At 40.4% G+C, this 14,696-nt stretch overlaps 1 protein-coding gene across 1 annotated transcript; it reads left to right on the top strand.

Annotated features, from left to right (window-relative positions):
• The first annotated feature begins 221 nt into the window (after nt 1-221).
• LOC119233749 (pancreatic triacylglycerol lipase) lies at nt 222-14,376 on the top strand. The gene is made up of 13 exons (XM_037496357.2): nt 222-251; nt 386-431; nt 2,738-2,892; nt 3,507-3,629; nt 5,457-5,591; nt 6,337-6,448; nt 7,610-7,729; nt 7,830-7,949; nt 8,724-8,842; nt 10,551-10,680; nt 11,764-11,872; nt 12,805-12,969; nt 14,267-14,376. The coding sequence occupies exons 2-13, from the start codon at nt 386-388 to the stop codon at nt 14,328-14,330; spliced, it is 1,398 nt and encodes a 465-aa protein (XP_037352254.1). The 5' UTR covers nt 222-251; the 3' UTR covers nt 14,331-14,376.
• The last annotated feature ends 320 nt before the right edge of the window (nt 14,377-14,696 follow it).

The following is a 14,696-nucleotide window of genomic DNA, read 5'->3' as shown; positions in this document are numbered from 1 at the left end:
TGAAAATTATATAATCTCATTGGAAGAGAACTGCTCCTGTTGATTCTATCCTCAACTTTCTACAAGCGCTGTGGAAAACTACCTGCTCTATCAATCTGGGTTTATTTATGCTTAAAATTAGAAATACATCCTTGGAACCTCCTCTCTTTTTATGACACTTTTCCATGGAGCCGCTCAAAAGATAAGATTTGCCTATAAAAGGACCTTTGGGTGCTCTCTGGTTGTGCGCAGAACCTGGCGGAACTGCCACGGTGAGTCAAGAACATGTTTTCCGAATTTAATCGGAATTGATTCATTTTCTCCCCAGATCTAACTGAACTTGAATTATGCCAATCTTTTAAAAATGTGTTTAGTGAGACTCAATCATATTTTTAACTTTGTTTAGATGCTGCTAATCTGGACATTTTCGCTGCTGCTGGGAGCAGTATTAGGTAAGAAAAAAATCCCTTATGGGGGAGATTCACTGCTTCACTCTAAAGGAAGGGGGTGATGTTAAGAGAGAAAGATGCATGATAAAACTCACAAGGGCTTGGAGTAGGGTTGCCGGGTAAAATCTAAGGCAGTTCAATTTGAATTTGAGATAAACAACAAATAGTACAGATAAACAATAGCAGCAACATATTTCTGCTGAAATTATTCATTGTTTATCAGAAACTCAAATTTATTTTTTTATTATTTTTTTATTTTTAGACAATATTTGCTTCCCCCCACCCCCTCAGATTGAGTCCCCATAGAGTTTCCTTCCCCAATGCACCTGTGCACCATCATCTCAGTCCCCTGTGCACCTCCCTCCCTCCCTCTGATCCCTCTCCCTCCTCCTTCCCTGCAGGATGTCTCTGGTTTATAATTTCTGTTTTTGCTTTGTGGTGTTTTGTACTGTTATTATATTTTTTACACTGATGTCTTATTGGGTTCCCCTATATTCCTGCTATAAGTGAAACCATCCGATATTTTTCTTTTTCCTTCTGGCTTATTTCACTGAGCATAATTCCTTCCAGCTCCATCCACATTGCTGTGAATGGCATGAGTTTATCTTTTCTGATGGCTGAATAATAGTCCATTGTTTATATATACCACATCATCTTGATCCAGTCATCTATTTTTGGGCATTTGGGTTGTTTGCAGGTTTTACCTATTGTGAACAGTGCTGCAATAAACATAGGTGTACAGGTGTTCTTTTGAATCAATGTTTTTGTGTCCTTTGGGTAGATCCCTAGTAGTGGAATTGCTGGGTGGTATGGTAGCTCCATTTTTAGTAGACTGAGGAACCTCCAGACAGCTCTCCAAAGTGGTTGGACCAGCTTGCACTCCCACCAGGAGTGTCGGAGAGTTCCTTTTTCACCACATCCTCGCCAACATTTGTTGTTGCTTGTTTTTTTGATATGTGCCATTCTCACTGGTGTAAGGTGGTATCTCAGTGTGGTTTTGATTTGCATTTTCCTGACTATAAGGGATGTTGAACATTTTTCCATATGCCTGTTGGCCATTTGCATTTCCTCTTTGGAGAAATATCTTTTAAGTTCTTCTGCCCATTTCTTGACTGGATTGTTTATTTTGTTTTTGTTGAGCCATGTGAGTTCTTTGTATATCTTTGTGATCAGTCTCTTATCAGTTGAATGGAGTGCAAAATTTTTTTCCCAATCAGTGGGGTGTCTCTCTGTTTTGGTTAATGTCTCTTTTGCTGTACAGAAGCTTTTCAGTTTGATGTAATCCCAGGTGTTTATCTTTGCCTGCACTATCACTGCTTTGGGTGATGAGTCTTTAAAGATGTTTCTGAGATGTATGTCTTGTAGTGTTTTCCCTATATTTTCTTCTATATATTTTATGAGAAACTCAAATTTAACTTGTGTTTTTACTTGCTAAATCTAGCAACACTAACTTGGTGTCACGTGTGGGGTTTGAACCCTGTTCCATCAAACACAACTGTATTAATTACCCTGAGCAAAATTCTTAACATCTCTCTTATCTGTGAAATAGGCATAAAACCATTCCTCTCACAGACTGACTGTGTCACTTAGGTAAGATAAATCCTATAATTCATCTTGCCCAGTCTCTGAAATGTAGTAAGATTTCAAGAAAAGCAGCCCCCACAACAGCTACTACTCCAACTCCCTCCCATTATTAATCTAGACTTTATCTTCCTGGAAAACCTACCTTTGTGTTATTCTTTTATGGGGTAATAGTCAAACCTACAGTTGTGTCAAGCCATGGACTTTCTGTGTGACAGGATACTAATGAGCATCCCTTTCTTCATGGGAACCTGGGATGTCCCTCAAACATAGATCACAGACCTAAACACTTAGTCAGATGGAGATATAAAGCTTGGGAGTTCACATAAAATTTAAGCTCTCCAGCCAAAGCCCAAAGTCAGAAGATGGTAACAAGAGCTGAGGGCACCTCTCTCCTTTCCCAAGCCCTGGGGACACGTGGGTACTACTTTCTTGATTATCAGTGGCCCTTGAAGGACACCTCAGAGGAGGGCCTAAAACAGGCACAGGACTGTCCAGAGATACAAGGGGAGCCACGTCATCCTAGGAGTGGAAATGGAGGCCGCAGCCTATCTTTAAGGGGACGTTGTCTATGGAATGTGTTTTGTGAGTGTAAAGGGGAAGATGTTGGGGCATGTGGAAGAAGAAAACATGCCACAAACTGCAACTTAATCATCTTGGCAGAGAGACTATTTAAAAGAGCATTCTGGTTAAACTGATGTCCTTGAACCGCTTCTGGGTGATTGCAGGAAAGGAGGTTTGCTTCCCAAGACTCGGCTGCTTCAGCGATGATATCCCATGGGCGGGAATTGCAGAAAGACCCCTCAAAATTCTGCCCTGGGCTCCAGAAGATGTCAAAACCCGCTTCCTCATGTACACTAATGAGAACCCAAACAACTTTCAAGTAAGAGGACTCATCATTTTTCAGAACTAAGTTCCATTTGCTTTATATGATAAGGATACTGAACTTGAAGGCTTCAAGAGGGAAAAAACCGAAGAGTGGAATTTGCATCTTTGGAAATATTTAGGGCAGTGAACTTAAGTATTATTTTATATAACTTGCTCATAAAAGATCCATTAACTTGATATTATTCTTCTCTTACCTTTATGGTACCATTCAAATAGTGTATATATATATATATATATATACACATAATGTATACACATACATATATAAAATATCTTCCAATACTATATATAAACTCCCAATATATTATATATGTCTATATAATATAACATAGTTTGACACACAGGCCCTTCAACTGTGTGGACACAAGGCCTTTATCACCAATATTATAGTAGTTGTATTATCCCAAATAGAACAACTGAAAAATAACGTGATGTCTAGAAAGCTGTGACGGTGATGATTGGGAATACCTTGGCTGTGATGGGAGAATCCTTATTCACAAGGTCCCTAAGTCCGGCAGCTTCCCTGACCTGCCACCTCTCTCCACGTGTTAACAGTTCTACCGGATACTATAGGGAACTTGTCATGACATACTTCTCTCCTCCAAATAGGAGCTCATTGCAGATCCAACAACTATCTCAGCCTCCAATTTCAGAACTGATAGAAAAACCCGCTTCATTATTCACGGATTCATAGATAAGGGAGAAGAAAGCTGGCTGGCCAACATGTGCAAGGTGAGCCTTGGTAATCTCTTGGAGAAGGTTGTTCCCAGAAAAGTAATTAACAGTGAGGAAGGCACAGGCTCCAACCATTCAGGACCATGACACTCAGAATCATGTGACCCTGCTGGGCCTGCGGTTCCCAGGGGAGGCCAGGAGGTGGCCAGGTGTGGAGGGGTCCTGGAACAGTACTTGGTGGCTCTGGGTAGTGATTATTTAATAACCAATACAGAGATATTTCAAAAGTTTGGCAACAGATGTCGCTGTGCCAATGAAATGTTAGTTTCATTTTATCTCTCCACATGAAGAGCTAACACGACTCACTTTGCCCAATCTAAGTATTTTCTTGTGATTTTTCACGTTCTCTCTGATGGCCTATGGCAGCATTAGCTAGGAAAACAATGTGGGTTTCCATTTCCAGCTTATGCTGTTTCAACAATAGTGACCTATTTTTTTTTTTTTTCATTTACCTTTGGCTGTGTGCTCTGTGATACTCAAGAATTAAAAGACAGAAGATTAAGCAGAACAAATTTTCATAGTAACTGCTAGTGCTTGAGGAACTTCATCATGAATCCATTTATTTATTAAGCCTCTATGGCCAGCTGTGGCATAAGGCGTGGTCATTTCATCAGAGTTCTCGAGGGAAAAAAAAAAAGGTTGTTCTAAACCTGTGTCATTTCAGACCTGCTTATGACTCAAATCAAAGCTGAACTGAGTCAACTCTGGATAGTATCCACAGATCTCAAAGACAGCCTAAATGAGTTTAGAAGGAATCAGTAAACCATAATATGTCCTTCAAAATAATTTAAAGCTGATGAAGGAGAGCAGAATAGTGATAAATTTCTATACAATGTTGAAGAAAAAACAAATTTTTCTTAGTTCAGAAGGAATGTAGGTTTTTAGATACGTGTATACAATTTATTTCTGGGACCCCAAAAGCACATACCTGTTTTTCTTGCACTTGATTTGGTTTTAACAACACTGTTGCATTAATTAATGATGGAGAAGTGAGTAGATTTAACTAAAAGGTTAAAGGTCCTGGGTTCCAATTCTGACTCTAAGCTTAGTGAACCATGACACTAACAGATCATTTCCCCTCTCTGGATGTTTCTCTCTATAAAATCAAAAAGCTGGAGATAATTTCTAAGGTTACTTCATTTTCTTTAAATTCTTTTTTTTCAAAAACAAACTCAAACAGGCAAAATTCCTGAAAGCTTTAACATTCACAAGACGATCATTGACCCCCCCCCCCCGCCAATAGATAGCTGGTAGATTAAGCTTTTATGGCTTTCATATGATGTGAAATAAAACATGCTCATTAAAAACTTTAATTAATGTTTCCATCCTAGAAAAACTTCCTCCTTTACCTTCAAAATATTTATTTAAGGGGTAGTGACATAGTTTTACCTTTATTCGGTTATCTATTCATTCAGCAAACAGATATCGAACACCTACCACATGCCAGAAACTGTTGGAGGCACTTAAAATAGAGCTGCAAACAAGGCAGGTGGTGTGCTGGGTGCACTCCTGTGAGACAGGGCAGTCCTGTGACATGACAACCCTGGACCACACTGTCTACATTTTCTCCTGAAACAAGTGTCTGAGCATCTATTACAGCAGAAATCTCAAATGTCCTGCTCTCCCTGTGGCCATTTTGGTGCCAACATTAAACTTCGGAAGGGATTCCATATCCATAGCAGACTAGAAGGATCATTCGTGGCTGTTGCTTTGGGCTGAAGAGAGATTGTATTGGTCAAGGAGGACATGGTTCCTAGTCCTCAAATGTTCATAATGAATAAAAGTCCTGAATGACCTGCCTGCTTACTGTGTCTCTTCCACCAGAACTTTTTCGAGGTGGAAAGTGTGAACTGCATCTGCGTGGACTGGAAAAGTGGATCCCGAACTGGCTACACACAGGCCTCACAGAACATCCGGGTTGTGGGGGCAGAAGTGGCCTATTTTATTGAGACTCTTCAGGTAACAACATGGGGGTTTGTATAAAGCTTATGCGCACTATTCTCTAAACTCTCTTCCCCCCACCAAAAAACAAAACATTCCATGGCTGATCATTGATGAAGACATTTCTCTACTGAGATTTGGCTTTCCTCTTGTTTGAAAAGGAAAATTTTTAAAAAAGTTAGAATTAGGCTATTATAGACCTACTTTTGATAAAGAAACTAGTTTTTTTTTCTTTAAGGTGATACACTTCAAGCAACTGGGTATGTTCTTTCCACTGAATTCCCCCAGTATTTCTTTTAATTTCACCAGTTATTAAACCAAGCTGACATGATAACATCAAGCTCAATATTAAAATAGTTTTTTGTTTTGATTTTTAAGAAAAATACAATAATAACAAGTTAATCTGATTTGGGAACTAAAAATATAGAAAATAATAAACTTGAATGGGCTTGAGTAATTGCTTCCATTATTTCTGTCTCACCCAAAGACTTGCTTCCTCTTCTCTGATAACAATTCCTTATATCCCTCATGGGTTCTCCCAACAGAATAAAACAACAAAAAAGAACCCTCCTTCCACTGGTTTAAACATAAATGCATTTTTTTTGTCTATTATAATTGTGAAAAAAAACTCCATCAAAATCAATTGCTTTGAGGAGGGGAGTGTGTTTTCTTAAAATGCACATTTCCAGAGTTTCCGAACCCTTCTGTGCCTGTCTTGAAGTTTGCAATATTGAAATAATCTGAAGACGTCTTCTCTTAACAGTCAGCATTTCAATATTCACCTTCCAATGTCCATATCATCGGCCACAGTCTGGGTTCCCACGCCGCTGGGGAGGCAGGACGCAGGGCCAATGGGACCGTTGGACGAATCACAGGTGCGTCAAGCCAGTACAAGTTGCAAAAATGAACCAAATATCGGTGATCTGGTGTCTAAGAGGCTGGGAGCTGGGGCAGCCCTGCTTTTACCTGAGGAGACAGGTGTTCACGCTTTCCTTATTGGACCACATGATCTCAAATCAATGCATTCTGAGGCCTCACGAGGTATTTTATTGTCGTTGATCTTTGGTCTACAGGGTCCTGTTTAACATACAAATATCGCATGTGACTATGTGAATTCAGAACATCTGGAGGCCTTATTCATATTACTCTCCTTTGTCGGGCATTCACATAGGACAAGTTTCAGGAGTAGAAGAAATCATAAAAATGGGGTAAAGAAGAAGTAGAATTAAACTCAAAGAGCTCAAAGAAATGTGATCCCTTCTATTCTGCTTCAATCGCAATCAATAACTAGGCCAGACCTCAACAGCTCAGCCCGTGGCCTTGGAGTTGTGGCAGCAGAGGGTGAGGATGTCCTCACCTGCCAGCCCCAGGGGCTGTTATTTAGATTAGAAACCATTCTTTTACAAACCCCCAACAGGTTGTATTTAACCAATGGGATCACATATTGGATACCAGGTCCCGAAAAATCCTGTAACTTTTTCAGAAAGACTTTGCCAGATCCAAGGCAACATCATCTTTCCTCTTCCACTTCGCCTTCCATCTCCGAGCTCCTAATTCTTTTCATATTTTGAATATGTTTTTTGGTTACATTTGGAATACATCCAGAATATGCATTGTTAATTTTCTGCCAACAATATTCTTTCCCCTCATTTTAAGTGTTCAGGATCACCTGTTTTCAGTCAGCACTGTGTGGAGTGTGGGCCTCAGCCTCTGAGGCCCCGCACTAAGTTTACAATTTCAACAGCTTTTAGGAGAACAGCATCACCCAGAGTCTGACTTTTTCCTTGTAACTGCTGCTAGTGATCAGGATTGTTCCAGCAACTAAGCAATCATAAGTGGAGCCCGAATCTACAGTGTGAGGAACATTCATTTTAATGCAAATAGTAAATTAGACATCAATGTTCCAGGGGTGAGAAAGAGAAGAGCAAGTTTTCTTCATGTGTGACTCACGCTGCAGCTGTCACTCAGTAACTGACCAAGAAGGTGAACACGTAGACACCGATAGACACTAACATGGCATGTACCCTTCACTCCAGGGTTGGATCCAGCTGAGCCTTGCTTTGAAGGCACACCTGAGTTAGTCCGGTTGGACCCCAGCGATGCCCAGTTTGTGGATGTAATTCACACAGATGCTGCCCCCGTCATTCCCAACTTGGGTGAGTTCCTCCGATCTCTCTCCTAGAGTGTTTAAGGAGTCCATTTGGCAGTGTTCTCATTCTACACATGAACCTCACCTTTCTCGTATATTAAACTCAGGATTTGGAATGAGCCAAACTGCAGGCCACCTGGATTTCTTTCCAAATGGTGGGTTGCACATGCCTGGATGTCAGAAAAACATCCTCTCTCAGATTGTGGACATTGATGGCATCTGGGAAGGTAAAACCATTTTGTGCACGAAGAGCTTTTCTTGTGGGAAAATTTGTGCTTTGTTTTGCTAAATTTGTGTTGTCTATACGAAAGACTTTTGATTGTATATCTGGAAGATAGGGTTTTCATTGGGGGAAGTGGGCATGGAGATGATAGGAAAAAAATCTTTGTGGTCAGTCAACTTCCCCAGGATCTAATTCAGGGAAAGCATTGTTCAGTTATACTTACATCCATATGGACCCATCTCTTCTTCTTTTGTTTGCTTTTTTTTTTTTCTTAAAGATTTATTTATTTTTATACAAGAGCTGGGGTACAGGCCAGAGGCACAGGAGTGGTGAGATTCACCAGAGACAGAGTGGGGAACAGAACAGGCAAACTGACAAAATACACTGCTGAGGGGACAGGAGAGGTCTGCCATGCCATGTGGGTTGCTCCCTGTCCCTCCGGGAATCCAACCGTGCTGCAGAGGCTGCAGACAGTTTCACAACGCTGCACTCAACCTGCTGTGCCACTGGGGAGGCCCAACTCATCTCTTCTTTCTAAAGCCATTTTTCCACTTCATTTAGCAATGGTGTCACTATTATCATCTGAATAGTACCTATTCAGTCTGTATCATAAATCATAAATATATTTCCTACCTAGTTTTTGACTTCTGACAAGTGTTAACTTGTGAGTTAATGCTAATGAGTAAAAGAAAACAATTCAATAACTACATTCTGATTATGACGTTAATTTGGAAAAATAAAACCTGTTGTTGATATGTACTCATGTGTGGTTTCAAAGGGACTCGTGACTTTGTGGCCTGTAATCACTTAAGAAGCTACAAGTATTATGCTGACAGCATCCTTCACCCTAATGGCTTTGCTGGATACGCCTGTGCCTCTTACAGTGTTTTCAGCGCAGTAAGTAACGTCCACCTTATACCTAAAGACTTGGTGATCGTCACTTTTCGTAACTGCTGGGGTTCACTGCACCTGATTGCATCGTGAATGTTATTCTATAACTACCACACTGGATGCTTTAGGTCATGGGCATTTATTTCGATAGTGATAAGGTATTTTGGGTGATGCTCAGACACTTGCTAAAGAATAGCTCAGCTGTGAGTCAGAACTGTATCAGGGAGTGAAACCCAGGCTTATTTGAGGTCTTTGGAAAATTTGGGAACACACAAGTTGGAAAATATACAAAACTTTAACAGACAGGGTTGCCTTATATAAGGTAAAGCAGTAATATTCTCTGAAAGGGGAGGAGAAAAGTGTGGAAAAAAGAGGTTGTCTTGCATGCTGGTTAGTGCAGGCAAAGGAGTGACCTCTTTGAAGTCAAGACCCTGAAGGTTTATCAGCCTCTTCCAGAAGGCGTGGTGCTGTCTTTCTAGACTCCCACCTTTGGGTGTGGGGATGCTGATTTGCTGAGATGCTCTAGGCGGTTGTGGATTCAGGACCTTTGTGGCCAGGCGGGGTAGACGTGCATGCTCCATGCCTCACGGCCTCCTGACTCCACTTTTTACACATTCCATTCAGCAACTTTAATTCCATGATTTCTCAACCATTTCTACACACTCTTATAAGAAGAGATTCTCAGTTTTATAGATTCCTCATCCCATCACCCCATCATTCCCCCCACCCCATCATCTTGTCTCCAAGCTGGTATTGGGCAAGGGGAGTGTGGTGGTGGGGGTTGGTGTCTGTATGGAGCAGAAGGGGGGATTTGAGGGTTCGCCTCATTGATAGGGACCCCACTGATGTCTGTGGTGATGTCCGAGTGAGCGTGTCTGTTCTTCTGACTCCAGGAATATCCACAGAGGGTCTAGGCCGCGTCTTCCTAACTGGCTGGGGCTCCCTTGAGCTTTCACTGGATGGAGACCTTGAGTCTGGCCGGTCCCCGTCTGGCCCCTGACCCATGGAGTCCACCTCTGCCTGGGTTGTGGGGCAGCCTTGCCCCTGGATGGCAGAAATTGTGGTATTTGTCCTTCCCATTCGGCTCCTCCCTCTCCCTCTCTTTCCCACAATTCTTTGACCCAGAGAGAGAGAGGACATTTTTCTGTATTTGTCTCAGACCCCGACTGCATGGTTAACCCTTCGTGCCAGCTGGGGCATTTTCTCTCCACAAGGGGAGAACTCTGAGGTCTGAATCCCTCAGATGGTGATATGTTAAGGGGGAGCTAGAGGGACTGAGAAAAACCTGAACTTTGAGCCTATTACTCTCCTAATGGGTCATGTTTTGCATATCAGAAGCTGATTATCACCTCCTGCTCTTCTGTAATCTTTCTGAAATAAATTCTAACTACCCCTTGCTACAGGTGTTGGGGGGGTGGCAACTATAGCAATTTAGAAAGATGAAAAAGACAAGATTAAATTAAGATGCATATATATGACTTCTGTGATTTTTTTATGTTTTTGTTTGTATTGTGCTATTTAACAATGAAATTACTGGTTCATTAATGTAAATTTAAGGTACCTTTTTAACCCTGCTGAGCCCCTATTAAAGTCCTTTTTTACCATCAGAACAGAATTGGCTTTAAAATATTTGAATTACAGCAACATGTAGAGAAGATGCTGCACTATTATAAGAAAGGGCATCCCCCTTCATTATTTGTTTATTTTTCTCTAGAACAAGTGCTTCCCCTGTCCAGATGGAGGCTGCCCCCAGATGGGTCATTACGCTGACCGATTCCCTGGGAGAACAAGTGGAGTGGGCCAGAAATTTTATCTAAACACTGGTGATAACCACAATTTCTCCCGTAAGTCTTTATTTTATTTGCCTTAAATTGTTAATACAGTTTATTTTATCATGTCCAGTGAAGTAAAAATGGGTAAAATTGCTTTTCTGTTCAAGTTTTAAACACCCCTCCCCAACATGGAAAAATACATTCAATGCTTTATTCAATGTAACCCCTACTACTTTAGGTGGCAGAATAGAATTTCGGGGCTAAACATTTAATGATAAAAAATTAATCCTTCACATTCCACGCTGGCACTGAGTTCAGGAGCCCCAGGAATCTTCTGCTCCAGTCTTGCTGTTCAGTCAAAATTTTCACTGCGCAAAATTCTGAAATTTTGTCCAAGCAGAAAAGTAATCCAGGATTCAGATCGCAGAGGTTGTGGGAATGGGAAGGACTCAATAGATTTAAGAAGAGCTATTTAGGATTGCAGATGCCATGAGAAGTAGAGGATGCAGAGATGGTGAGACATGGGGACACATGTTCTCTCCACAAGGGGAAAACTCTTCTCCATGTTCCCCATCTGGGTAATAAAAGAAGAAACTTCTGGATGGGAGTAAGTAGGGTTAGCTGCACTTCAAAAACTAGAGTCAAGTATTTTCCTCTCCCAAAGTTAGCCCCAGCTAGCTCTAAAGGGCAAAAACTTGTAGTTCACTATTGACGAGTACCATAAATTGGTTCCCATCATTAACACATTTCCAAAGGCCGTGAAACATTGAATTATAGAATTAAAAAATATAGAGAGAGACTATTTAGACAAAAGACAATAGTATTCAAATAGGGTGATCTCAGCAATGTTACACTCTACTATTCTTTGCTAATTTTTAACATTCAAAGGTAAATTGCTAGGTTAAATTTTTCAATATAGGACTTAATCCCTTGGTTCCAAGTCTATTCACTTTGGCAGGAGTCTTGCTCCTCTCCTCCCTCAATGCCTGTCCTCTGAGCATTTGGATAAAGGAATTTCTATGACTATTTGATTAGAAGAACCACAGATGCCATCTATAAATTATTCAAAATTCAACAGTGGTGGATGCCGAGTTAACCTGTTTTCAGTGTATCTTCTCTGTGAGCTGATACTTTGCAAATATTTCCCCCTTGCAGGTTGGAGGTACAAGGTGACTGTCACACTGTCTGGAAAGAAGGTTACTGGACACGTGCTGGTTTCTTTGTTTGGAGATAAAGGAAACTCTAAGCAGTATGAAATTTTCAAGTGAGTAAAATATAACTCTAAGTTTCTTTTTAAAACCTTATTACTGGGCCTCCCTAGTGACCTAGAGGTTAAGTCTCAACACTATCACCATTGTGGCATGAGTTCGATCCCCAGCCAGGGAGCTGACCCACACAGTGCAGCAGACCCCGTTTGAATCACCTACCGCTCCCCTCAGCAGTGTATTTCAGCCAGTCTGCCTGTTCTGCTCCCCAATCTGTGTCTGGTGAATCCTTTCACCCCCACCCAGCGCTCCCTGCACCTCTGGCTTATACCCCAGTTCTTCTACCCAAAAATATTTTTTTTAAATAAGAAGATTAGAAAACAATAAAATAATAATAAATAAATAAATAAAAAGGCAGAATGTTTAAAAAAAAAAAAACCTGATTACTTCTACACTTCTTGGAGTGCTTTGCCCATAGAATGTGTGTTATGAACATAGTGTTTCTTCATCACCACATGGAAGCACAGCATTGCCCTTTGTCATTAAAAGGGAAAGATTGTTCCAGCCCTGAGCCCTAATATATTTTAGAATTCAGAATTTTTTCTATACTATTTTCCAAGAAAGCCTCTCTTATTTACTTTGACGCATACCATCTGATTTATTATCAGTAAATAATTACCCTGCCATAAAACAACAGAGGAAAGATGATATAGTAATATCATCATTTATTAAATTGTGGGAGAATTATGTTTGAAGTTTTATTAAAATAAGGATAACTTTAAAGTAATAGGAGTTGTTGATGGCAGATGAACTACCTACCACTGAGTTAGCAAAGATATTTGTACTTGCTTAGCATAGTAGAAAGACAAGGGTACTATCGATCAACTTACTAGAGATACAGTGGAAGCTGGTTTAGAAGTGTGTATGTACATATTTCTATGTATATTTCTGTATGTTCAGGTATGATTTTATTAACTTCTCAATTCCCCAGGGGCTCTCTCAGGCCAGACAGTACTCATTCCAATGAATTTGACTCAGATGTGGATGTTGGAGATGTGCAAAAAGTTAAATTTGTTTGGTACAACAATGTTATCAACCCAACTCTACCCAGAGTAGGAGCATCGAAGATCGTAGTGGAAAGAAACGATGGGAAATCGTAAGTAATAAAAATCCAAAGAAGTTTGAAGTATTGAGTCACATTTATAATTCTATTCCTAATGAAAGTCTACTTTAAATTAAATCTCCTACAGTGGTTCACCTACACCCTAGTCACAGCTGCTGTCTAATACCTTTTGTTTCCTTAGGAGAAAGTATATAACTTTAGGAAAACAATTTTGATAGATTTGTAGATGACTGTTGTGTTATCTGATATAAGTCAAGTGTTCAAATGAAAATCTGGTTTCATGATCCTAAGGTGAAAAAGAATGATTTCATTTAGCAGCTGTGCCTTGTGCTATGTTTGTGTTTAGTATGTGTATTTGCTCTAAAATTCTTGGGTTCACCAAATTGTCACTTAAATTGCCAGGAAAACATTTAACTGAAGGAATACAAGCTAGACTGTTCTATATCATTGACCTTCTTAATGAAGACAAGGTCAACTTTTCACTCTAACCAATACTAAAGTACATGTCAGCCAAAGGATATTGACCATGATGAACTACCAGAAAATGTAGCTGATGATGATAATAATAACACCAATTTTAGCCCAAGAATTTTGTGTATGAAGCCAAATTCTGTCATCATGTCATTAAGTCCTCATAAAAGCCCAATGAGAGGACTTTTGATTCTAGCAAAAGTGGAGTAACAGAAGCCGTATGTATTTTCCCAACTGAACAAAATTTAGACAAAACATATGAAACAACAGTTTTCAAGACACTGAACATGCAACAGACAACAAACGAAAGTGAGCTCCAAGAGAAAAGAAATAAAATGGAGCCTTGAAATTGTTCCAGCTCACAGCTTTGAAATTTTCCAAAATGTCTTAGAAGTGGGAAATATTCGGGCAAAGCCCAGTGAGCTCCTTGAATGAAGGAGCCATTGCTAAGAATCCAGAAAATTCAATTACAGAATTAAAGTAAGTATGACCAGTCAATATAACACTAGGAGCTCAGGATTTTTACTCTGATTGATTTCACTTCACTCGACTGATCTTACTTCCTTGCTAGCATTGGTTGACAACATGCCACATTCAGTAGCTGTTCTCATGATGTGACGAATTAACTCTCCCTGTTCTTTGGGGTAGCCAGTGACACCTCCTCTTTCTGGCATTGCACAACCATGAAATAAAATTGGATAGCAGAACTCAGTCCTTTTTACAGAATTGCTCTTCCCTTAGCCAACTTCTGGTCTTGGGTACAGAGTTTGCCCTTCACTCGGACTGAGAGGCTGGATGCAAGCCCACCTCGCCAGCCACGCTCCAGAGGAGTTGACTCTGTGTTGTCTTCTCTCTACAGGTTCAACTTCTGTAGTCTGGAAACTGTGAGAGAGGACATTCTGCTCACCCTCACCCCATGTTAGGAGCTGTTGAGGTGGGGCCATTGACTCTAAGCGCTAATAAACTCAAGTGTTGAAGCAATACATTCCTCTGTTGTCATGTCCAATATTTCCAATGAAACTTTTGGTGATCAAAATCCAAAATCTGGAGTTGGCTGAAGAACCACAAATGACTGTTGGATTTTTCTACATATTATGTGGCATTTGAGTTGATGAGTATTATTTATTTGATAGTTGCGTCATGCCCATTACAGTTATTACTGACCATTCGGATCACTAAGACACACATACAGATCCAAAATGAGGTTCCTCCTGGTGATTGGGCACTGCAAGTACCAAACTTCAGTGCCTTTTTCATCCCCTGTAAGTTCTGAGTCTCCTCTTAATCAG

This window comes from Talpa occidentalis, unplaced genomic scaffold (genome assembly GCF_014898055.3).
Source record: "Talpa occidentalis isolate TD23 unplaced genomic scaffold, MPIMG_talOcc4v2.1 talOcc4.8, whole genome shotgun sequence".
Classification (NCBI taxonomy): Eukaryota; Metazoa; Chordata; class Mammalia; order Eulipotyphla; family Talpidae; genus Talpa; species Talpa occidentalis.
Note: the sequence above shows the minus strand (reverse complement) of the source record. Positions and strands in the feature narration are given on the sequence as shown.

Coding starts and splice junctions, on each gene's coding strand:
- LOC119233749 (XM_037496357.2), top strand. CDS start 386: ATGCTGCTAATCTGGACATTTTCGCTGCTGCTGGGAGCAGTATTAG. Junction 2,893..3,506: donor AGAACCCAAACAACTTTCAA/GTAAGAGGACTC, acceptor TCCTCCAAATAG/GAGCTCATTGCAGATCCAAC. Junction 7,730..7,829: donor CCCCGTCATTCCCAACTTGG/GTGAGTTCCTCC, acceptor TATTAAACTCAG/GATTTGGAATGAGCCAAACT.